At 45.6% G+C, this 26,740-nt stretch overlaps 1 protein-coding gene across 7 annotated transcripts in view; it reads right to left on the bottom strand.

The window, feature by feature from the left end:
- Positions 1 to 26,740, bottom strand: part of PLCE1 (phospholipase C epsilon 1) — a 1,649,974-nt gene that overhangs the window by 384,679 nt on the left and 1,238,555 nt on the right. For all 7 annotated transcript variants that reach the window (XM_086922473.1, XM_086922472.1, XM_086922474.1 and 4 more), the window contains one exon: positions 10,435 to 10,542. In XM_086922473.1, coding sequence (XP_086778599.1) covers positions 10,435 to 10,542 — 108 coding nt within the window. The remainder of the gene's footprint in view (positions 1 to 10,434; positions 10,543 to 26,740) is intronic.

A 26,740-nucleotide genomic window follows, 5' to 3' on the forward strand; every position in this document is an offset into this window, starting at 1 on the left:
GGCTTCCCTGAGAGATGGTCCCTTAATGGGTATCTCCAGGGTGAGACCAGGCATCCCCGGCGGTCTGGTGGGGCCGTTAGTGAAGATGAGGCAAGCTAATGCCCAGATTTGCCGAGTGTGAACGCTGATCAGAGTGGGCACCGAGGCGAGAGAATTATCGAGTCCGCTGACCCTGCTCCAGAAACCTGCCGCGCCGGGAATCGAACCCTGGTCCCGGGCCGTCCTCTGCTCTCGGGTCTGCCGCCTCTAACCAGTGAGCCACACTACTTCGGTCTGGGAGTTAGAGGCCTGGATAACCAGACTCTCGGGGTGGGGTGGGTGGACAGGAAACTGGGGTCGCCCGGAGCCGGGCGGTGGCGTCTGGCCACGTTCCTATCTACAGGCGAACCTGTAGCGGGCCTGGACCAAGTGCCCAAAAGAACGTCCGTCAAGGCCTCATTAAACGGCAGCAGAGGCTCCGCGGAGCATGACTGCGGCTTAAGGACCTCAGTGAGGAGGTTAGTCCTCACGGCCGCGACGGGGAGCTCAAGGCCCAAGGCCTTGGCAGCCCTCATCAGCACCACACCATAAGTCGCACCCTCCTCCGAAGCCACGGTAGGAGAAGAGACGAAACCAGTCTCTGGAGAGGTCTCCAGGCCACTGGCCTCCCCAAGATCTCCTGTCCAGTCCATGTTAGACTGACACTCCCTTGTCAGAGGGTCCTCAGACCCCTCCCAATACTCCTCTTCCCCCATCTCCTGAGACTCAGGGTCATAAGCGAATGAGGACGGTTCATAGAATTGAAAATCTCCGTACGGCGTCGAGATCGGCGCCGATAGGCGTCGTCCCGACGTCAGAACCGATTGAGAGGAGGCATCGGGGACGGCGCCGGCCGAGACCGACGCCGGAGGGGACACCATACGGACCGACGCCGGGGGGGTCGTAAGGTCCACCGGTGATGATCCATCGCCCGAGGAGGGCCCAGCGGTGCCCTGCGGCGCCGAGCCCGAAGGCACCGACGACGCCGGGACCGCCGCACCCTGCAGCGCCGGGCCCGAGGGCGCCGGCGGTGTGGGGATCATGGAGCCCTGCGGCGCCGAGCCCGAAGGCGCCGGCGGCGTCGAGGCCGAAGCACCCGACGGCGTCGGGGTCGTAGCCCCCGACCCACTAGGGCCCTCAGACGGGTTCGCTGGGCCCGAAGGCGCCGTGGAACCCGTCGGAGAAGAAAGGGGCCTCATGGCCATGAGGAAACGCTCAATCTCCTCCGGTGTCGCGTGCAGCCCAGGGACCGGGGGGTATGGAGCCGAACGCGGCGCCCGCCACTCCCAAGGAGCCGCGTCGGCGGTGTCACCCGAACCCCCGGCCGCATCGTGCGAGCGTTGGGGGGAGTCAGAAGAGCGATGATGTCTCTTCGACCTCTTGTGTTTCTTACCTGACGACTTGGACCCAGAGGAGTGGCGCCAACTCCCGGAGCTGTGACGGCTCCGTCCCCGCGACCTGTCCCTCGACCTCCCGTGGGACCGGGACCAGGACCTCACACGGCGCGGGGCCGACTGGCGGATCTCGAGTCGCCTGCGGGACCGCTCCCGCCTGGCCTTCCTCGACAGGGCCCGACACGCGGAGCAGGCCTCGTCGTCATGGTCGACGCCCAAACACATCAGGCACAAGCGGTGGGGATCTGTGACCGACATGGTACGGTCGCACTCGTCGCAATGCTTGAAGCCGGGCATCCCTAACGGCACCGTCGGAGTCGTAAAGACTTCGAAAAGGGATCAAAAAGATCACAAAAGGTTAGTCAAAAAGTGACTAGGGAACTGCTCTTTCCAGATCTGCACTGGCTGGCGCGGAAAAAAGAAGAACTGACGTCAGCACGCGGAGGCGGCGTCTAAGTACTCCGACAACGTCATCACGGCGCCCACGACGCCAACGACGGACGCGGAGCCGCAGACGACGCCTACCGACGCGCAAGGGTACTGCTACGCAAAACTTTCCGGATCCAGTCTGACGCCTGGGGATATGCTAAGGTAAGGAATCTATCACTAACGTGTCTCTTTCAGATGGTAAATGCACACACGTTGTGAAAAAAAAAAGACTTCATGAAGAAGGAACCAGGAGGAGAGAGGAACCATGACGAGAGAGAGATAAGGGGGTTTGCATTAATTTTTTAGGGTGGTGGGGGGGTCGTGCTGGGGTTGTGATTGTGTAGGGTAGTGTTTGTGTAGTGTTGTGTAGTGTAGTGTTGTGCTGTGGTGGTTGTGTATTGTAGGGTCGTGCTGGGGGTAGTGTTATAGGGTTTAGGGTAGTGTTGTGGTGATTGTGTAGTGTAGGGTGTAGGGTAGTGTAGGGTAGTGTTTTAGGGTCTAAGGTAGTGTCGGGGGTCGTGCAGGGTAGTGTTTTAGGGTTAAGGGAATTGTGATTGTGTAGTTTAGGGTTGTGTTGGGTACAGTGTGCTAGGGTTTTGGGTAGTGTTGTAGTGGGTAAACAGACATAATATCGATTTCAAAATATCGATTGGACAAAATATCGAGTAAAAAATATAGACTGGACAAAATATAGACTAGACAAAATATAGACAACAAAAATATCGAGTAATATCGACTAGAATAGCCAAAATATCGAATCAAAAATATAGACTAGACATAATATAGACTAGATAAAATATAGACAACAAAAATATCGAAAAAAAGGTAAGTTATTAATATTTATTAATATTTGTGTAATATAAATCTGTAGCGGGTTGTGGGTTTATAGGGGAATAGGGTGGGAAGTAATTTAAATATAAATAAATAATTATGTAAATTTAATCTAATTGTTAATTAAATAATAATTGGTAATTAATTAAAATATAATTGGTAATTAATTTAAAATGAATAATTGATAATTAATTTTTAGTAATTGATTTTCTGTAGCGGGTTGTGTGTTTACAGGGAAATAGGGTGGGAAGTAATTTAATTATAAATAATTAATTATGTAAATTTAATCTAATTGTTAATTAAATAATAATTGGTAATTAATTAAAATATAATTGGTAATTAATTAAAAATAAATAATTGATAAATAATTAAATTTTTGTAATTTATTTTCTGTCGCGGGTTGTGTGTTTATAGGGGAATAGGGTGGGAAGTAATTTAATTTTAAATAAATAATTATGTAAATTATTTATATTTTTTAATTAATTATTAATTGGTAAATAATTAAAATATAATTGGTAATTAATTTAAAATAATCAATTGGGAATAGTCATTTTCACCCCTACGCTATCCAACACTTTCCCTACTGTTGCACCCACTGGAGTGGGAATAGTAATTTTTACCCCTACGCTATCCAACGCTTTCCCTACTGTAGCACCCACTGGAGTGGGAATAGTAATTTTTACCCCTACGCTATCCAGCGCTTTCCCTACTGTTGCACTCTTTGGAGTGGGAATAGTAATTTTTACCCCTACGCTATCCAACGCTTTCCCTACTGTTGCACCCACTGGAGTGGGAATAGTAAATTTTACCCCTACGCTATCCAACGCTTTCCCTACTGTAACACCCACTGGAGTGGGAATAGTAATTTTTACCCCTACGCTATCCAACGCTTTCCCTACTGTTGCACCCACTGTAGTGGGAATAGTCATTTTTACCTCTACGCTATCCAACGCTTTCCCTACTGTAGCACCCACTGGAGTGGGAATAGTAATTTTTACCCCTACGCTATCCAACGCTTTCCCTACTGTTGCACCCACTGGAGTGGGAATTGTAATTTTTACCCCTACGCTATCCAACGCTTTCCATACTGTAGCACCCACTGGAGTGGAAATAGTAATTTTTACCCCTACGCTATCCAACGCTTTCCCTACTGTAGCACCCACTGGAGTGGGAATAGTAATTTTTACCCCTACGCTATCCAGCGCTTTCCCTACTGTTGCACTCTTTGGAGTGGGAATAGTAATTTTTACCCCTACGCTATCCAACGCTTTCCCTACTGTTGCACCCACTGGAGTGGGAATAGTAATTTTTACCCCTACGCTATCCAACGCTTTCCCTACTGTTGCACCCACTGGAGTGGGAATAGTAATTTTTACCCCTACGCTATCCAACGCTTTCCCTACTGTTGCACCCACTGGAGTGGGAATAGGAAATTTTACCCCTACGATATCCAACGCTTTCCCTACTCTTGTACCCACTGAAGTGGGAATAGTAATTTTTACCCCTACGCTATCCAACGATCTCTTTAATGTAGCACCCACTGGAGTGGTTACATTAAATTTAAACCTTTTGCTATGCTATGGTAAATATATTCTATATTAATAACATGTATTTAAATATATATATGTATTATTATTATTAATTTTTAAACTTACATTAATTATGTAATAATGTTACATTTATTTAATAATTTTAACAATGTTTATATTAAATATATTTAATATTATAATAGTTTAATCTTATTTTAAAGGCATAAAAAAACAATATTTTGACAGTCTATATTTTTAACACTCGATATTTTAAACTCGATATTTTTGTACTTACCTTAGTGAAGATAGAAAGTCGATATTATGTCCCTCGATATTTTGGCATCGATATTATGCGAACTCGATATTTTGGCAGTAGATATTATTTCAGTGATCCGTTGTACTGTTTGTGTAGGGTAGTGTTTTAGGGTTTAGGGTAGTGTTGTGGTGTTTGTGTAGTGTAGGGTCGTGCTTGGGGTAGTGTTTTAGGGTTTAGGGTAGTGTTGTGGTGATTCTGTATTGTAGGGTCATGCTGGGGTAGTATACAACAGAAAAAGGGTATTCAGTATACAGGAAGCATGGGCGCTCAGACAGTATTAGCGTGAATATTTCAGTTGTCAAAGTTACTGGTGCTGGCAGGGAGGGGGGACCCAAAGAACCCCTCAATTTAAATGTGAAAAGGTTCACACCTAAGACTTAAACACAAAATCCTGCGCACTCAAATTCAATATAACCAGTAGAATACTGCTAAATGTAATTTGAAAGAGACAAATTCCACTTGTGAGGCAGGACTAGTAGTGTAAACACTTGGACTGTACTCAAAGTGGGAATACTGGCGTTTACTACATTGTGACAAGAAAACATCGGGTAAGAGACTTAGAGTTGTGGTGAGGGTTTCTATTTAAGAGTATTGACGAAAGTTATCTGTCGTACTTAATTCATGAACCGGGACATTTGAAGATTGAATAAAATATGCTTACTTAACGACTGGTGTTTAGAAGTACTAAGTTTTTGTGAGTTCATGAACCCTACGGGCCATTATGTGCCTTTGAGTACAGTCCAAGTGTTTACACTACTAGTCCTGCCTCACAAGTGGAATTTGTGGCTGATACGGTTCTAGTTCCTTTGATCGTTTTGATGAATTAGGTCTGATTTATGCAATACCTAATATTGGGTTAATATTACTTTACAGATAGACTTTACCCCATCACCTTCTCATTATATGGTTACCCTGCCGGGTTGGAATTAACACAGGACGTGGGGTAAGAATCTCCTTGATATGACGCTTTGCCCTCTCGGGCGTTACCCTCACCATATATACTGGCGGCAACTAAAACCTTGCTCTTTCTGTTTTTTCCTCTTTCCCCCACCTGATTTTCCATTACATGATTAGCCCTAATAAATAAGGATCCAACCATCGAGGTAGCCCGTAAATATATTTTCTTGAATAAATGAGCACTACACGTATGGGGTTGCTTGCGGTTGATATGTCACGCCGTTTTCTCTTGTTCTATTTCTTGTTTAATTGTTGAAATCCCGCGGAATTTGCTTACTTATTAATTAAATCTTGCATTTGTTAGAGGAGATATTGATGCTATCATGTATGAATTTTGCGTATTAGAGTTAACACGGGTGTCTTTGCACTTTTCTTTACCACAACGAACAATATTGTTGTCCAATTGAATTATATACTTATTTATGCATGACGGAACATGACTTTCATATCACTTATGGGTTCCTTATGACATGGTGTTGTCATCTTTCAAATTCGGTTTATGTCACATCTAATTGCATTGTGGCACATAGATTATAAAATTTCTGTTAACATGGTTACTACAGGTCATACCTTTCTGTATTTTTCCAGCCCTGAAGAGTTATAGCATCTGTGATTGTACAGACCTATAACGAAACACGTGTCGGCTGGCTGTAAAATTACCATTGACGTGATGATCTAATAAAAGGAGATATACACCAAACTCCTGGAATCAACGTTGGACATTTGTCTCTTTCAAATTACATTTAGCAGTACTCTACTGGTTATATTGAATTTGAGAGCGCAGGATTTTGTGTTCATGCTGGGGTAGTGTTTTAGTGTTTAGGGTAGTGCTGTGGTGTTTGAGTAGGGGATCGTGCTGGTGGTAGTGCTGGGGGTAGTGTTTTCGGGTTTAGTGTACTAGTGTTGGTGTAGTGTAGGGTCATGCTGGGGGTAGTGTTTTAGGGTAGTGTTGTAGTGTTTGTGTAGGGTAGTGTTTTAGGGTTTAGGGTAGTTGTGGTGTTTGTGTAGTGAAGGGTCATGCTGGGGTAGTGTTTTAGGGTTTAGGGTAGTGTTGTGGTGTTTGTGTAGTGTAGGGTCATGCTGGGGGTAGTGTTTTAGGGTTTAGGGTAGGTTTGTAGTGTTTGTGTAGGGTAGTGTTTTAGGGTAGTTGTGGTGTTTGTGTAGTGAAGGGTCATGCTGGGGTAGTGTTTTAGGGTTTAGGGTAGTGTTGTGGTGTTTGTGTAGTGTAGGGTCATGCTGGGGGTAGTGGTTTAGGGTAGTGTTGTAGTGTTTGTGTAGTGTAGGGTCATGCTGGGGGTAGTGTTTTTTTAGGGTGTAGGGTAGTGATGTAGTGTTTGTGTAGTGTAGTGTAATGTGTTTTAGGGTTTAGGGTAGTGTTTGTATAGTGTATGGTAGTGATGTGTTGTTTGTGTAGTGTAGGGTCGTGCAGGGGTAGTGTATTAAGGGAGTGTTGTAGTGTTTGTGTAGGGAAGAAAAGTGGTTTATGGTAGTGTCGGGGGGTCGTGCTGGGTAGTGTAAATGTAGGAAAAGGACTGGGTGTCGAGGGTGGGTTATGCAGTGGTACTACATTAGGGTGTAGGGTAGGGTAGGGTACTCTCACTTACCTTTAAAACTTTTATAATGAGTATACCTTTAACATACATGCCTTTGCGTTGTAATGGCATGCGTGGTAAAGGCATAGTCGTTGTAAAAGTTTGCGTTGTGATAATTTGTGGGGTGATTGTAATTGCGGTATAATAATTGGTATGCGGGCTAATTGTTTGCGGGAAAACGTCACATATTCCTCAGCAATGTCTAAGCTATTGGCCTGGTCAAGGTGAATGTCTTTTAGCTATTTTGTCTAGCAGCACATCTGCTTTTCAGCACGGCTGAAAGCCTCTGAAAGAAGCACTTTGATGCAGCCAGCTCAGGCCACGCCATAGCGCCTTTTTGTGTTAGAAGGGGCCAATAAAGTCAGCATAGGAGGCAAAGAGACTCGGCGTCGGCTCAACATCCTCTAATTCTGGGCTTTCACCACTCTGGGACGAGGTTAAGACTGCTGCTTTCCCTCACTGGCTAACCTAAGGTCAGCCAGTGAGGGAAAGCAACAGTCCCAACCTTGCTGGTATGTTTCTGTGTATGTTTGACTATTAGGTAATGAGTGTTGTGAATGGATGTGTGCGCGTGTGTGTGAATGCATGGGTATGAGTGAGTGTGTATGTGTGCGTGTGTCGCATGCACCCCCTCCTCCTAAAATTATCGTCCGCCACTGCTGTGTCAGGCTCTTTCACGTGATCTACAGCTTTCACTTACAGCCGCCTCCCAAACTACCTTCCTAGGAGGTCTCTTTGCATCTATCTGGTTAACGTATTGATTGTTCCAAGGTTCCGCAACCTCAGGGCCAGTGGTTGCTAATTTGTGACCTGTGCAGCAAAACTATTTTCTCTACCTGTCTTAAAAAACATGTCAACCATGATCTTAAAACCTAGATTTCTTCTCAGATATTTTCTTTTCCTTGAATCCGCTTTGCACCTCTTTCTTTGCTAGATTTTCTCCTTCACTTAATCACTTGGAGACCTTTGCTGACTGTGCCCTCAATAAACCAATTCTGATCCCAGCATAGAACAACGTGTGCACTTTTTCATTTGCACATTGCTCGGATACCTTATTAGTCTTGTTTGTGCTTTAAAAAAATCCTTAGGAAATAATGATTCTTTTTTCCTCCCTTAACACTTACATCCTAGTAATTATGGAGGAGATCACTGTTATGGATATTCCTTGTGATTCTTGATTAATCTTAATGCCTCTATTACTACTTTTTGTGATATCTGCAGAGACAGCCAGAACCTCCTCATATGCTGCTTAAATGGTCTACTAATGCCTCTAAATGTTAAGGGATGGAGACTTTTTTCCCCGTTTATTTACCATATTTGATCTGAATGTCAGCCCCACTGCTGAAACTTGTCAAGATGGACCTTCAGAAGCATTGGTTTTGTGGTCTACTGTTTGGGAGAATTAATTCAGTAATTTGAACACCCTGACACATCTTATTTTTGTCTACATTGTTATCTATATTGATCCGAGATTTGCTCTTTGTTGACTTGAACAGGGATGTCAGGGATACACATGGAGTCATACAAGTCTATAATTTAGAGCAGGATTGTAACTTTGTTTTGTGTATTTGCAAAGCATACTATCATCTAGGAGGGTATCCTGGAGCTGGGCCGATCAAAGTCTAACCGTACCTAGGATAAGTGGGACAGGCAATTCGAAAAGCCTAGTCCTCAACTTCTTGCAGAACTCAAACAGTAAGGAAGAGGCTGTGATGCTTAGAGGTAGGGTTGTTCCATGCTTCAAGAGCATATTCCTTTGCAGGTATTAATTTCTATACTTCATAAAATCCTTGATTATGAGCTGAAGAATGCAAAGGCCAAGGCGATCTGACCAATTGCACAGCTGCCCATCCTACATACTAGTTCAAATGTCTACTATATTGCATTTATACTCAAACATGCAAGACAAGGTTAAATTGGGCACTAAGACATACTGAAGACAGTAAAATAACTCTAAAAAGATCACACAGTGCAAGAGCATTATTAATCTAACTTTGGCCCCTCACAATACAACAATACCAAATGTGTCATGACAGTGTCCTGCCTAAGACGTTTACCATACAGGAGGGTCCCTCTTTACGTTCCTCTTTTCACTCAATAAGGGTTTTTTCACAACTGATCTAGATATGAAGTCGATCACCTTTTGTTCATCATGCAATGAAGTCGATCACCTTTTGTTCATCATGCATCTGCTTGAAATAAATTTGAAGGGATCATCCAGCTTTCTCAAAATATGATGGAAAGGAGATGAGCAGGTGATTTACAAGGTGGAAGTCTTGAGGAATTGAAGAAGGAATTAAAGAGTTGGGAATGAGAACCACTTTAAAACTTGCCACTGTAGCATAAGGCATAAAATAGAAAGTAAAAGTATTTTGAAACCAAAACAAATCTAGGCCCAGGGAAAAATTCATAAATGCAATAGACAGAGGGCTTAATCCAGCATGAAATGGCATGGTCCGATAGGTTTGAGAGCTCAGTAGTTAGTGGAAACAAGAAACAGAGTTAAGGCAACATGAGAGTAAGAAAGGGGGAGAGAGAAACATGAGAAAGAGAGGAACATACGCGAGAAAGTGGGAGGTAGAAGAAACAAAGAGTGAGATAAAGAAAGAAGAGGCACAACAGGGAAAACGAAGTGTGCTGGATAGAACAGAGAAAAATGGGCAGGCCTCATCTCCTCTGATATCCTGTCACGATCCAACCAAAAGTGTGAGTTGCAATTACAGGACACTTGTATTTATACTACCTTATTGTAGTATTTTTATGGAAACATTGTGAAAAATGCGCTCCTGCATAGCTACTCGTATGTTAGTGGTACACTTTCCAACAATTCTGAAAAAATGCTAAGAGTGCTCTTGAATGTTCAGGATTGCGCACAAGCATATTTATTTTCACACAGGGTGTATATAACTATGCCGTTCCTTATACTGCAATTTTGGAATGTGATGTTGCCCTAACAAATGCTTTTTTTTATGCACTTAAATGTTACCTTTGGGTTCAAAACATAGTAAATCTGACACAGTGTGCCTTAGCCATGCTGCTCTTGGCAATCTTCTACACTGTTATTTTTTTATAAACCATCTTGCAGCTGCTGGATTCTCCCTTTCATGTTTTGAAACAGAAGTGGGAATGGACAATAGAAGAATCAGAGAACCAACACAAGAAGGTGTTGTACTACAAATAGCTTATCATTGATACACGCAACACAAAATATCTTTCGGTCTGTGAAAAACGACAGACGGGAAAAAAGGAAATTATTCATAGATACTTCCACTTAGTAACAACATTTTTTATGAGAAAAAAAACAGAACAAGCTAACATCCTTCTAATGTCCAATATTGTTGTCCCCATGGTTACATTGGCCAACATACCTTAAAGGGAATCTTGGTTGTGAGGGTATGTCCATGATATATGATAGGCATGCCATCATCACCATCCCAGCAGTCTAACTCCACGCTCCTACAGCCTTGTAATAGTACCTGTATCAAAAATAAGCATATCAGTCAAAATTCTTAAGAGAACACAATGTGAAAAGTCAGTGCTATGATGATCCACTGAACAAAATACATTTACGTACATACAAAATGAGATATCATTCTAAAATGTATGAAGTTGTACCAGAAAACGCTTTAAATAGGATTATGTAAATAATCTGAGGGAAAATGTTGAAACATTTAATATTTAGGAAGAGCGCCCTTGGCCCATTCCATAAATCCTCAACGGAAGCGTTTAAGACATTGTAGAATCCTTTGAACATATAATGGGCCTGACTGTAACACAAAAGGTCACCAACTCAGTGAAGTAGAATAGAACAAATGCTTCTTCGCTGAAGTTACAATTTGAAAATACTAAGTGATCATTCCATTTAGAGAGAACAAATGAAATTGCCATGCCCGGGTATTGAAGCTACTACACAAACCAGAGGCACAATATGACAATTTGATTATACTGTACTTGGTCTGCTGAATTTGAAAGCACTGCACACCACAAGGATAGCTGCATCAGAATGATCTCAAGAGAGGGAGCCAAGAACCTATTGAGGTGGGGCAAGTAAACGGTAAGAAAAGATTGGAGCTTCAAAGCAAGCTAAGAAGTTCAATTAACCTGCACTGCATCTTTATCTTTTAAGCTGCAAGACATTGGGTTAACTTTGTATAAACCCTAATGAAGGCAAGGTTTTACTAAACGCATTACAACACCCACCTTCAGGAAAGGTCAAATCCCTACAATTTCAATTAAGAAAAACTCTAATAAGTACCTGCCTTTCTTTCCAACCTCAACTGTGGGATCTTTCTAAACACAGTCATATTATTGATCACATGACTCCAATCTTGGAAGATACACACAGAAACTGATCTAATCAATCTACATGTAAAGACATACTTTATGGAACCCATTAAAGAAAATCAAGAAGCAACTTCCACCAAAAGAGGTCATTAAACACTACCCACTTATTTTAATGGAATGGCACTAGGGTATGAAAACCGAACCTATGACTCAGTACTGTTGAGCATTGCAGACGACCGGAGGTCTAACAAGAAAAGACAATGACACCATAGCATTATGGAATCTCAAAGCAGTACATAATCTCATTAGATGTCAGAAATGTACATTTACTTGAAAAGAGTATGAAAGTATATCAACTTTACGAAACAGGGCTCAATGAAAGTGAATCTAAAAATGTATAATTAACTGGACCAAAGAATCATTTAGTATCCTCAAATGGGATGGGATCCTGAGCCATAAGTCAACCAATAACACCTTAACTTCTAGTGGAAGAAGAAAGTAATGGAAGTGGGGTCAGAGCTGAAATTGACTTTAATTGGTAAAACCCATGGTCTTCAATAAATATGCTCCACTCCTCTGGGATAACCCAGAAGATCTGTTTAGCCACTCAAAAGAAAACAACATCATTCTACATGGAAACCTTAATTAATTCCTAGATAAGAAAATCTGCTGTGTATTTCAGTCTGCCAAAAGTTCATAATTTGCTATGCAATCCATTTTCTAATCAGAATTTGACTGACACATGCAAAATAAATGGGTAGAGAAACTTGGTGATTGCCCTGGCCTTCGAAGGCAATTTCAGCTGATGGTATCCAGCCCTGTGGTCCATTTGGAGAACTATTTCAAACCACTTACTTCTGCACAATGTCATCAACTGTAGGTGTCAAATGTCACAACCAACGGGATACCAGGTTGTGTAAACAGGTCTACACAATTCCGGACCACTCTCGGTTGGTTGGGTTTATGGGCCACTACTATCAGAGTTATCCAGGGACTCGGACCCTCAACCTTCTTAATGATGTTGGTATATTCCAGTTTTCGGAGTTCCTCCTTCAGACTGAGGTGGAACGCCACTCCAGGATGTCACAAAGCAATAGGCTGGATCAACTCATCTATGGAAAGGCATACCATGCAATCTTTTAGAAATCCATTGCCTTTAAATAACTATGCAAACCCCATCATCAGAGTGTCAATGGCTGATAGGCACATGCTGAATGCAAATGTGACTAATTAGAGGCGCTCAAGCATCGGAGAGCTCAGTAGCATCCCGGAGCCTCCTCTGGTGACATACACTATGGCCGTTGTTATACAGGTGTCACAAGTCATGTCAGTTGTATAAACACTTGCTAGTGAAAGAGGTGTCGATTAGCCAAAGGCATAAACCTGGGATGACTTGGTATGTGACACTGGTGGCTTTAGCAGAGTCTGTAGTATCGGCTGTGCCAGGATGGTAATGAAAGTACCCCTGTCAATCAGGGCTGGGATTTGATGGCCAGCAATGGTGATTGTACAGCTTGGTATGCCTTGTCTGTGGCATGTTCCGGGTTGCATGGCATATATGACGTGCACTAGACCATCTATGTCATCCTCGTCCATGTCTCCTATATCATCAGGGGCTCCCTGCGTTTCCAAGACATTCATAGACTTGGGCTTTTGCATTTTCTGTGACGCAAGTACCAGCAGACTTTGGCAAAGTGATGGAGCTTGTTTCATAAGGAACATCTTTTGCCTAGCACCAGACAGGTGCCTGGATATTGGCAGGGGCCTTCGCATCAGTCATAAACCTTGGAATTTGCTGTGGACGTAGGGTGAGCTTTCTTGTTGCCTGTGCCAGTTGCTGCTACCAGATCTACTGGTTCTGTTTTCACCGGTCATTGTACGGCTGCCTCCATGTGTGCAGCAGGTGCTTTGGACAGTTCTTCGGAGCAACCCTACATGAGTATTTTGGCCATGGACATGCCGGGAACTTGAAGGATGTTTTCCCTTAGTTTAGCAAAAAAAGCAACCCTGTATGATTTGGGCCCTGATCTCATCATCATCTTTAGGCAGGGTGCACATGCTGGCTAGATCTTTTAGATGAGCATAGAAAGTGTCCACCAATTCCTCCAGTTGCTGACTGGCTTGTCGTAGGAGGAACTGCTCGTTGTCAGGATTTGCAAGTGGCTTAAAGTTAGCTGTTAATGCTTGTTTCAGGGTACTATAAGTGATAGGTGGACCAGTTTCCACTTGTCAGTGCGCTGGCTCCTGTCAATAATGCCTTTGGATTTGGCCTTACCTCCTACGCGGACGATACCCAAATTGTGGTATCTCTGACACCTGGGAAAGAGGCAGGTATTGAAGGACGTTTCCAGGAGTGTATACTATCAGTGGGCAGCTGGATGGCAAAGAACTGCCTCAAACGCAACTCGGGTAAAACCTAGGTGATATTGTATGGCAATAACATCAACTTCTGGACACCTAACTGGTGTTCGGACACGATGGGCACGCTCCCACAAAAAAGGTAAAAAACATGGGCATAATTCTTGATGAGAGACTCACTTTGGAGTCCCAAGTGAATGCTGTGGTATCTAAAACTATGTTTGTCATTAGAATGTTGCGGAAAGTTCTGCCTTCATTGCCCCGGGAGAGCAGACAAACTGTGGTCACAGCTCTGGTAATGGCAAGACTGGACTACTGCAACGGGCTATATCTGAACGTTTAACAAAGATCCTTGAATAAACTGTAGATGTTGCAGAATGCTGCAGCTAGACTGCTTACAGGAACGACGATATTTTCCTCGGTTTCCAAAGATATTAAGAAATTGCATTGGCTTCCAGTCAAAAGTCGAGTGCGCTTTAAAGGCTCTCTGCCTGGTTTTTAAGGCCCTCCATGGCATAGGACCAGAGTATCTAAAGCACTGACGTCTATGGTATACACCTGAAAGAACACTGCGGTCAAAAGGAGCCAAGCTGGTCTCAGTGCTACGCATAAATTAAGCCCGATGGGGTGGTAAAAGCTTTATTCACTGTGCAGCAAAAGCTTGGAATGACTTGCCATTCCACTTAAGAAACACTATGGATCTCTTGTCCTTTCGGAAAGGGCTAAAAACGTGGCTTTTTCACAATGAGCTGGTCTCTCTAAGTTGTCTTCTCAGGCTAGCAGTTTCAGAGGATCTAGATAGCGCCAGGCCATCTCCGGGTATTTGTCGCACTTTACAAATGTCATTATCATCATCAATACTGACTTTCGAATTCTGTGGATTGAGCTCCCCCACCCCCAATGGAAGAGCATGGGGCGCCTTCTGTCATTACTCAGTACCACTGCAACAAAATGAGTTTCCAACAAGCAAACCTTCCACCTTACTGCCTTTGAGGGTGGGTGGCGGTGCCGATCACACACAAACCGCTCAGGAGTAGGGATGGATGTCATGGGTGCCATCTGTCTTATTCGCACCTGTGTTCAAGTTCCTCAAGATATGTCCAGGGCCCCGCAGTGAGTGCAGCTATTTAAAGGGGAAGGCTACAGATTACGCAGAGACAACACCCACCAGGGCAAGTCAGTCACAGGGCTGATGACAAAGTCCAACCAAATCTGACCCAGACGTGAGGGTCAGGGCAACAGAAAAAAATAGATAATTTTTTTTAAACATCCACATTTACTTTACATCTGAGTCTCTCGCAGATGTCCACCATTTTGGGCAGCATGGAGTATGGCTTCATGGGTATTGTTTCTGGGTCACTGAGCAGGGTGCAGCTAATTACTCCCTCGAGGTTGGTAGGGCTGTTGCGGTGTCGGGAGGATGCCAGCAATGTGGGTGGGCACGAGGCAGGCCAGGAGACACTCCTCGTGGGAATGGCGAGTAGCAGCTGGTAGCGAGAGCTGGAGTGATGGCGGCAGTTCTGGTTTGGCAGCAGTTGTGGTGCTGCAGGGCTGGCGGTGAGCAGGCGAGGGTGGGTGTGCACTACCTGATTTCAGCAGTGCGCAGCTGCACCAATGCATGGCCGTCAGGCAGGGGATGACAAACAGGGCACGACCACGCTGGGAGCGATGAGGCGAGCTCCGCAGTGGCAGGTCTGCCTATTGTTTGCCCAGTTATGTTTCTGTGGCAGTCAGTTAGGGTGGGAGCAGTTTGGTACCAATACCTTTCCAGCAGCTGGCAGGCCAGGAAGCTGCGATATGTGCCAACCGCTCTTGTCCTGTATCTCTTTCGTACAACCAACCGCAAGATGGCAGTGATCCACAGGCAGATGTCGCAGGGGCGGCCACAGGTACACACAATCCCACCTTCATCGCTAATTTGTTAAGTTGTGATGTCTGCAGGCACGCAGGCCTTGGTCAGCAGTTCCCCAGCCCCACCAGTGAATGATGGCTCTAGACCAGGCTTTTCCAAGGAGTAGCTTGTGAGCTACTGGTAGCCACTTTTAAGTAGTTCTCTCCATGCAGCCTGGTCCACTAAATTAGAAACTTTTGCTTGGTTGAAATAACACATTTACACTAATATTGGAAAGCCTGTATTTGAGACAAAAAGTGTGTATTTTCATAACTCACAAGCTGATGTTTGAAGAAAAACTGTTTATGTTTCAAAATATTTAAAGCGGATATTTGAATAATAAATCATGTGGCCCTTGGAGATACTTGTTATCTTTATTACTACCTTGGTGCCAAGGGTTTGAAGCTCTGGCTGTTATGCATTACCCACAAAGAGACATTCCAAATTGACACAGCCTTTTTACATTACTACTGGAAATCCTTGCAACAAGATGATCACTTTTGGTAACCTTGCATATCATGGGCACTTATGTAATCTTGTCTAATGTGGTTGAAATTAAGACATCAGTTCATGATGATTTTAAATGAACATGAGTAGCTCTTTTCGCAGAAAAGGTTGGAGACTCCTGCTCTAGACTTATTACTGCAGTCAACTAGCCATGAGGTCCGAGCCCCGTGCCTCTTTATTACTGTCAATCTGGCACATCACGGCCACAACCACTTGCCACCAAACATGGGGCTTTCATGACAAACACCCCTTCCACATTATGCATGTTGGGATCATCCATATCCCAACATAACACTGCTGATGTCTGCCATGCTATGAATAGCAGAAATGGGCAGCGAAAACACTGGGAGGAAGCGTCCCACAGAAAAGGCCATTTCTGATGTTTGGAGAAAAAAACCTCCTACTTTGAAGAGATTGTTTTTTCCAAACAAAATATTTTGTTGAATGGATGCTCTAAACATGGAGTACTCTCTGAAAACCTGCAGTGCTATGGTAAGAGTCACCACAGCTGCATTTTCCTCTAAAGCACAGAGATCTTCACCCACAGGGGAGATCTCTACAAAAGGTGGTCGGTCCACCAGCTGGGTGACTGAGGACATGGTCTCCGCCAGTGGCGGCTAGTGACTCCTTTAAGTGGTGCGAATTAATACAAAATGCATAATTTGCTAGTGCGAGCACGTCTGCACCAAAGATGATTTAATGAGGTTGTTCCAAACAAAAACGTTTTTAAAAGAAGGGTAAAATGAAGCATTATCCAGCACACTTTATTTCATAATTTGACCAAAATTCCTATGGGGATGCTGAATGTTCATGCCCACGCTCAAAAAGGCCATACATATGTCAGAGGTGACACAATAACTCATCCCAAGAAGCCATCACCCAGCTAAGGTAAACTAAGGCACAACACACATCACCACAAGTGCCAGGTCCACCAACCTTCTCTTCAGCCTGGTAAGACGCAAAAAATATGCTCCACATTTAGTATCATGAACAGGTCTATAACTATGAGAAAATGTCTGACAGCCTTCCATTCACACTTCTGTACACTGTAGTCAGGAGACCAGACCTTTCTGCTACAGCTTCAGACGTCCTTAATATAAAAATTCACAACAATCAATGGAATTGTGTTCATGGCACAGTGCAATGACCACATCGTCATTTGCAACAATTTTTTGTTCAAACCACCTGGGTTACTTGCTGCAGTTATTGTGTTTGCTGCCAACTTCTGTCAACTTGCTCTATGCTATGGTGGACAGGGATGTGGTGTATGCATGTCACAGTCTGTATCCAACCGCAGCCAGCAAATAAATAAAACCTGGGAATACTCCACCCATACATTCCAGATTGCACTCCCCTCTAAGTGCTTCTCCAAACCATAATGCACTATCACTGCAGCATATTGTGGCTTTATACTGTTTTTGGAAAGATCATTTCTATCATAAGGTTCCTTTCTCATTCCATCTTCCCAGTCACTTCTTCTCTATCACCTGGTCTCTTTTTCCACCTAATACAATTTTCAGCACTTTCAGGCAAGGCGCCCTCTGAGCTGCATGAGCTTACAAACATTTGCTCTCATGAACTTTGAAGACGTGACACCTATTAATGTGTACGGCAAAGGACATTGAACGAGTTGAAGCAGAGAGGCAATATTTATTTAAATTTTCTTGTAGTGTAGACAAATACCTTTGGAAAGGACACTTCTGAGAACAAACAGGAGCGCAGGTTGTAATGCTTAAGTACTTAAACGTATAGAGGAGCACAGTACGGAAGAGACACAGGACATGAGCTCTTGTAACAGCAGTGATGTTTGGAATCGATGATTAAAGGGTCCATACTCACCTCAGACTGACAGCCCCTGATGTGATGCATACAGACCCTCACCACATGTATTCTTGCAGTTTCTGTGCAAAGAAAACTGCTGCAAGGTTTTAGAAGCTCAGAAGAAAATAACATTTTCTAACTAGCTTTTTCCCTAGCAAACAAAAGCTGGGTTTGCCGTGCCAGTGGCTGCCTGAAGCCATGACGGATCTCTTAACCCTAAGGTCCCACCTCCACCTGCCATAAAATAGCCCTGGGCGGCAGAACCCAGTTTAGCGCCGACACAACAAAATGTAAGCAGAACTTCACAATTAAGAGCAGCTGGTGCAAAACACTGTGGCCTCTCGTATCCTTGGTTCCAATGACACTACTGCGGCTGCACCATTCATAGAAACAGCCCTGTAGACGATGTCAACGGGGCATTGCCAGCTGTTCTGGTCAGTACCTGAAGAATAATGTGATGGCCCTGGGTAGACCGAGAGCAGCAAGACTAGCAAAGACGGTCCACCACGCCTTAGCTCAGTGCTCGATTTCTATCAATGACTCTCAGTGTGTGCTGGACTGGACAGCCAAGCACAAGGCAGCACTACACAGCACTCACTGCAGCATTGAAGCTGGAGCGTGCGCAGCGTTTCTATCTTTAGCATGTGATCAAAAGTCACAGAGCAACTCATTGTGACTGATGACGCAGTGTCCTACGCTACCAGAATGGCTCAACTCCTCTTCTCTGCACAGGAAGTCTTTACTGATTTAACCCCACCCTTTCCCACATCGCCACAGAGAGGGGTAGGATCAGTGAGGTCTGCTGACCCCCATCTCACCGTATAACAATATGGGGAAGGGTGGGCCAGTCAGGAAGCCTCCCTAAGGGACTGGCATGTGCAGACTTGGTCACTATTGGGCGTGTGCCTACAGTGCTAGAGGCCGTCTTTAACAATTGCGTTTTTATGGAGTCTTCAGACAGTGGTTCTCCTTTGAGGCAAACTAGCGCTATTAATTAACAAACTTGATATAAAAAAGTGATGGCTTGAGCATGCACAACAGAATGAACTATTTACTGACTCTCTCCGCCTGCAGGACCCGTGTTTAGGCAGGACTCATGTAGAGTAACAGTCAGACATACGGTCTATCACCATTTACTACTTTGTACCCATAAAATGATTAGGAAAATAAAAATGAAATAGAGAGGGCGCGTCCCTGACGCTCCTTGTGATGACACTTCACTGGCCTCTGCAGACCAGTGGAACATCCTCAAGGCACTACATGACTCTCTAAGGTTGTAAGCTAAATATACACAAAACAATGCTGCTACATCCTTATTTTAGTAGATGACAGTTAAGGTTCTGATTTGAACTGGACCCTAAGCTCATGAAGCATCTGGGATCAGTGGGATGGAGGTTGCCAGCCAGTCAGACAGATACTTCTCCAAGCATCTCTGGCGCAGCTCCCACATGGAGGTTTGATATAGCAGCGGAGAATGGACAGCAGATATGGGGAAGTGTTGGGACATGAGCTAGTCTGGTATTACATAACAGTTAAGGCATCACTCCCCTCTTTTTTTGGCAATCGCCACCACTTTTAAATTGTATACTGGCTACTCCCATTGATTTCCCTTGGTTTTTGTGTTGTTATGATTTGAACATCCTTACCTTATAGATCTGTGACTGGCAATTTTTAAAACAATAAAAATATTAAAATCAATATTATGGTTAATATTGTGGAGCAGACCAAAAGGGAACATGATCAGTTAATTTCGGGTCTCAACAGCAGAAGGAATCATGCTGGACCAAAACGCAGCAAAGGCTGCCCTGTTTCCAATGGAAGTGGTCCCGTTGCACAGAGTCGCAACAACCCCTGCAGCAGTCATGACCAGAAGTCTAAATGGCACTTTGGTGATAAAAGAACAATATTTTTTATTGCCTTACACATTAGTCCTAACAGTAGTTAAAGGGAAAAAAAAATCAAGCTGGAGCCACTGGAACCTTAGATCCTGAAATATGATTGAGAATGACATTTATACGACCGAATCCAACTCTAAATTCAATTACAATTACAAATGAGAAGCATTAAAACCTTCACTTATAGTTTGTGGAACTTTTCATCGTTGTTAAATCAAATACACACGTACAATATTGACCATCGGCCCCCTTCCCTCAAATCGTGTCCCCTTTTATTTTATTCTTGTATTGACTTTCTCTGTAATCTTCTACTCAAACACATTTTTTTGTACTGTGCTACTTTAAGAGTTATAAAGTCTTGTAAACTTTTGAATCTAAATAGATATTATATTCGGCATTAGAATAACCTATACCTAAAGTAGAGAGAGGAGGCTGCTGCTTTTAAGTATAAACATGCCCACAAGTTTTGTTCGTCTTTCCTGTGGGAAAATGTATTTTTAGATGACAAGGTCAAACTGGCTTCATTCAAAATACTACACTTTTCAAAGTGACCCGTTTTTAGCCCTAAAAGAAAGAATGAAAACATAAATAGGAAAAATACAACATCTGTGCGCTGTGGCATTTTTCCCGTCCCACATTTTACAAACGTATTAAGTCATGACTTTCAAGATGTTAATACCTTACTGAATAAAACGATATTTGCACATACGGGAAAATCATTTTAAAAGTGATTGTCATCCCTTCTGCACTTGCTACCTTTTGCTGAATCTGTTTTAACCTCCAATTTAATTTTAAATTTGATTTTGCGTCTTAACCATTAAGGAGCCTTTTTTTTTTCAAATCCCTCTGTACATCTAGATTAGATTTAGGAAGACAAATGGGTTTGGTTTGGAAGTGTAAATACAGTTTATTTCTTTCTTTAATACAAAATATGAGCTTGTCGACGGTAAGATATTTAATCCAACGTAAAATGACACCCTCATGTTAAAATTTTACTTGTGACCTAATTTCAATGGAATGGGTGGGAGCGCATGCCGTGAAAAGCAGGTGAACTCCCACAAATGTGCGAGTATGTGGGGATTCACAAATCTTCGTACTGCTTGTTCCTACCCTCGGAGATTTATACCTCAAGGCAGCAATAAATCTCTATCCTGGTGATACGGGTGGGAAATTACTCCTAACAAATGTAAATGTAAATTGATACTTGTATAGCGCACTACTCACCCGCAAGGGTCTCAAGGCGCTGTGGAACCCATCCTGGCTTTCTCTGTGAGGCGTCCACTCCTGGGCACCCCCAAGGTGGAGGCCAGGCATCCTTAGCGTTGTGGGGGCCGTTGTGGAGATTAAGCAAGCTATTGCCCAGAGTTGCAGAGTGGGACTCCATGATTGGAATAGGCACCGAGGCGAGAATTGTCAGGTCCGTGGAATTGTTGTGCCCAAGACCCGCCGAGGCGGGGAACCCTGGTCCCGGGCTAGACCTCTGCATCAGGGTCTGCCGCTCTAACCATTGAGCCACACTTCTCCACAACACAGAAATAAGTCTCTATCCTGAGGTGGAAATGGAAAAAGACTTAAATTTGACAGAGAGAGGTAAGTGCATGGCTTTAAGTGGGCCGGGTCCTGCCAGTTTTTAAAAGGGGGCCTCGAAACGGGTTCCTATCAGGTTCTGTTTTATGGCCTAGCACAGGCAGTCCGTTTTTTGTGGGCTGAGTGTCATCGATGTGTGCATGCTCATTTGCACACTTCTCACCAGAGCACTTTAGCACTCAGCCCACTTATTGGAGATATAGAGGACACGTGCTGAAGTAAGAGGGTACGTTTATTTGGCTATCCACTCTCCTCACTGGCAGGTATTCCAACATTCCAAGGTAAGCTTCGGAGGGGTGAACCAACGGGGAAAGGAGGGGGAACTGGAATGTACCATTTAAATAAATAGGGAATGTAACACATCTCCTTCCCTATGCGAACAGAAACAACACAGAGAATTAAAGGCATGAAAAGGAAATACAACGTCCGTAATTATATATGTGAATGGAAAATGAGGTGAAACAACAGACCTAGGGACGCATCACATTTATTATTTTACAATTTTGTCACAACTCCACCATTGTCAAGCTGTACAACATTGTTGAAAGCCTTAACTATTCTGCATGGAGGGTACAATTTACTTTGACTAGGTCCATCCCTATTAATTCTCCTCACTTGCACTACATCACCTACTTCCCAGTTGGAGACTTTTACACCATTCTTCTGATCACAGCACTGTTTATATCTGGCTTGGTGTAGTTCGATCTTCTTGGTATTTTCTCGCTGATTGAAATCGCTAGTCTTGGGGGGCGTGGCTAGCCGAGCAGCGAGATGGCCGCTCTTTGAGTGAGCTCCGCCGGCTACTCCGATTAATCCTTTCATGATCCTGTTTCTGGCGACTGCAGACCCCCATTCCTCCAGGGTTCTGCTCCTAAGACCCGGGTGATCCTCCAGCCCGAGTTTGGAGCGCGGAGGCGGCTCTCCTTGGGAGCGGGAACGGACTCCGTTCTCGCCGGCCGGCGGGCCGGTCCGGACCCTAACCGGAAGTGCCTATTGCTGGGAGCCGCGAGACACTGTGGGCCGCGGCTGCATAGGCCCCAGCAGATCGAGCGAATATTGCGAGGGAAGCTTGTTACGCCACTGCCAGAAGCACTGCCGGAGGCGTCTTGCAGCTGTACCCCCACTGCAGCCGACAACGATTCCACCTGGTGTGAGGCTGCGGGGAGCTAGCGGAGACCGGCGCGGCTAGGCGGGAACAGCCGAGCCGCAGAGGAGCGATCCCGCGTCCGCCGGAGGCGGCGCTGACATATGTGGAGCCCGGTGGGGGACGGAGAAGACGCGCCTGCACCATCTGCAGCATTGCGGTGTCCGGAGCGGAGGTGAGAGGGTGCTACGGAGGGGCCGGGTTTACTGGTAGATCCTACCGTTAAATAGATGCGCCTGGCCCTCCCACTGCACTAGGACTCGACAGGGCTCAACACCACACGCTTGGAGGGACGCCTTGCCGCCCTGATCCCCTGGAACCTTTGAGCTGTGCTCCTTCAGAGGTGCGAGTGGGTCCCCTATTACACTGCAGGCGCCCGCCATTTTGGGCCATGAGAAGGCCCTAGCCGCGCGCGGCAGCTTGATGACCTCGCTGGACACCAAGAGCGGTCCTTAAGGCGGATGGCCTGTCATGCCGAGTTGGCATAGCCACGACTAGCGCGCACTGGCACCGCCTGGACAGTAACAAGCAAGCGGGGCACTTGGTAGCTGTGGCGCAATAAGGTGCTGCCCCATTACGTGACCGGTGGATTTCTCTAAATTGCGAAGATGGGGAAAAATGACGCCAAACAATCCAAACTGAGCTTTGACAATAGAAAACCACCGAAGAACACGACGATGGAGTCGGATGGGGGCGCAACGTCATCGCAAGGTGCTGCCCCGGACATAGATTTTGGGGCCCTCATCATGGAGGTGAGAACCAGCTTGAAGAGCATAGATGCCAAGCTTGACAACATGGCGGCGCAACTCGAAACCGTGAAGACGAAGGTGGACACCCACGAAAAGAGGCTGGACTGTCTCGAAAATAGACAAACTGAATGTTGTGAATTCCAGCAGCAGGCCAAGAAACACATCACGACGCTGGAGCGGGAAATTGACAACTTGCGCGCCAAATCGGACGATTTGGAAGCACGCTCCAGAAGATCCAACGTTCGCATTACGGGCGTTCCAGAGACTACAAACACAGGGAAGATGGAATCGTTTGTGTCAAACCTCCTACACGAACGGTTTGATCCTGATCTGTCCCCGGTGTTCACGGTGGAGAGGGCACACAGATCCCTTGGGAAAAAACCCCCGGTGGGCGCCCCACCGCGTCCAATTCTGGCTAAACTGCTCAACTACCAGGATAGGGACGTCATTCTACGCTTGGCGAGAGAGAAGGGTGAGATCACGCATCAGGGCAATCACATTGCCTTCTACCCGGATTTCACCCCCCTGGTGCAAGCGGCCCGTAAGGAATTCCTACCAGCAAAGAAAATTCTACTGCAAGCTGGCGTGCCCTACTCTCTCCTATACCCGGCAAAGCTGAAGGTTCACCACGAAAACACCTCTCACTTCTTCACTGACGCCAAATCTGCCCTCAAGTTCGCCAAACACATCTGTGCTGGAGCCAGGAGAAAATCGCCAAGACTTGAGGAAGCCTCGGAGCAACTCAGTGACAATGACTGAAACCTCTACAACGCTTACCCTGCACGGCTGCAGATATACTCTTTGCATTGGGGTTGGGGGGCCTGGACAGGTCTCTCGCACAGGTATGCTCCTCCTGAACTGACTCATTTGGGGTAAGTCATTGAGTCGCCTTTGTGCGCTAACTTTTGCTGCAACCTCCGCGCTTCCGCTGGGACATTGGTTGTCTTCGGCACTGGAGGACTACGGGATGGGGGGCACTGTCAGGACCCAGGAACTTGAAAGTTTGACTGTAGCCACCCCGTGTATACGGGGGTGTTTGCCGAGCGCACCACGCCTCATGGGGTGCCTCCCTTTGTTGTTGATGTTGGGGTATTTCCACGCATTGCGTGCATGCTTCGGGGATATGTCACAACCTAATTGGGGGGTTGTTGAGGGAGGGGGGTGGATGGGGGATATTCAAAAGTTGCGAGTTTCTGTTTGTATTTGGTGCAATGTACTACTACACATGCCTATGTGGTTGCGCGCTGAGTCTGCAACTATGGCGTCTGGGTGCCCGAATGGCTCCCGAGGGCGGGGATATGTGGTGGGGGCTGGATACAGTCGAGTACTTTAATGGGAGGTATCAAACTCTGGACTTGGAACATTAGGGGCCTTGGGGACTTCAAGAAGGCCCGTTTGCTGCATGGCATGTTGTCCAGACACAATGTAGATGTATGCTTCCTACAAGAAACCCATCTGAATGTCGCCCCCTCAGCTCGATTGAAAAATTCCAGATGGGCGCATGTCTATTCTTCCATCTATTCAAATTATGCGAGGGGAGTTGCCATACTCATTCGTAGAGGGTTGGATTGGCGGGAATACTCCCAGGTGCGGGATGTGGAGGGAAGGTATGTCCTGCTTCATGGGTCGTTACAGGGGCGACCTATTGTCCTAGCTGCAATCTATGGCCCCAATGTGGACGATCCTGATTTTTTCAGAAATGTTTGGGCGAAAATTGTGTTACTGGACTGCCAGTCGGTTGTGTTGGGGGGGGACTTCAACATTGTGTTAAATGATGACATAGATCGCAGAGGAGTAAGCAGACCGCAGCACACTAGAGCGCGTCAAGCGATATCTGATATCATGAGTGAGGGACTGCTGTCTGATGTGTGGCGAGCTAGAAACCCGGGAGCAAAAGTGGGGACCTGTTACACCTACCATAAGGATGCATGGTCGCGGCTAGACTTCTGGTTGGTGTCTCCCGAAGTTGCGACATGGGTGTCGAATGTTGATATCATGGCTAGATCACTGTCAGACCATGCTCCGTGTATGTTGGAATTGCACCCCCCAGGAGCTACACATAGGGCATTCCAATGGCGCCTTCCCCCACACGTGCTCACAGACCCTGTGTTCGTTGAGGAGATAAGAGGAGACATCGATAACTACTTTGCTGAGAATGCTGGGTCTGCCACATCTGAGGCTATTGTGTGGGATGCCTTTAAAGCTGTCATTAGAGGTCAATGTATAGCACGCAAAGCAGGGGTCCTGCGCACTATAAGGGATGAGTTAGCTAAACTTGAGGGGGAACTGAAAGCCCTAGATGTTGCGTTTAGCTCTGACCCGTCGCTGGAGACCGCGGGCGCTCTAAAAACCAAATTGCTGGCCTTTAATGAGGAGGCGGAGCGGGAGGTGAGGTTTCTAGGGAAACAAGCAGAAGCGCGCAGGTATGGGGAGGGAGATAGACCGAGCAGGACCCTTGCCAGACTGATTGCTCCCCGCACACAATCGAATTATATCCACACTATTTATGATACCACCGGACACCTAGTGGTAGGCCAGGAGGCAGTGTTGGGCGCCTTCGCAGACTTCTATGCTACCCTGTACACCTCACGACAACCCACTACACCGGCATCACTGCGAGACTTTCTTGACTCCATAGCACTCGTATGGTTCAACAACAACCACAGACAATACATGGACCTCACCGTCACAGTACAAGATATCGCCCAGGTGATTAGAAGCATGCCGGCCAATAAAGCTCCTGGCCCAGATGGCCTGACCACCTCCTTCTATAAAACATACGTAGCTGAACTAGCGCCGAGACTACACTCTGTATTTGTCGAGGCTCTCGAATCGAACTCCCTTCCAGACTCCATGCGTGAAGCTCTAATTATCACACTCCTCAAGCCGGATAAAGATGAACAGCAGCTAGACTCCTATAGGCCCCTGTCCCTTATAAACGTGGATGCTAAGATATACGCGAAAGTCATCGCAGATAGGTTACAGCCGATGTTGCCTATGATAGCGCTCCCAGATCAATCGGGATTCATCCCTGGCCGCGCGACATCACATAATCTCAGAACGATCTTTTCGGTCCTTCATTATTTACACCCGTCAGTACAGGCGGCGGTGGTGTTTCTGGACGCCACCAAAGCCTTCGACTCCTTAGAGTGGCCCTACCTCTTCAGTGTATTAAGGCGGATGGGCTTCAGTCAAAACTTCATGACCCTGATAAAGCTCCTTTACATGGAACCTAGAGCCCGGGTGAGCGTTAATGGTCTCGTCTCCAAGCCATTCAGTATTTCAAGAGGCACTAGGCAGGGTTGCCCTCTGTCACCGCTCCTTTTTGCGATTGCGATGGAGCCGCTGGCGGCCAGAGTCAGACAACACCACACCGCCAGGGGCATCGGATTTAGTGCTAGAAGCTTACTAATCTCGCTATACGCGGACGATGTCACC

This window comes from Lissotriton vulgaris, chromosome 5, assembly GCF_964263255.1.
Source record: "Lissotriton vulgaris chromosome 5, aLisVul1.2, whole genome shotgun sequence".
NCBI lineage: Eukaryota > Metazoa > Chordata > Amphibia > Caudata > Salamandridae > Lissotriton > Lissotriton vulgaris.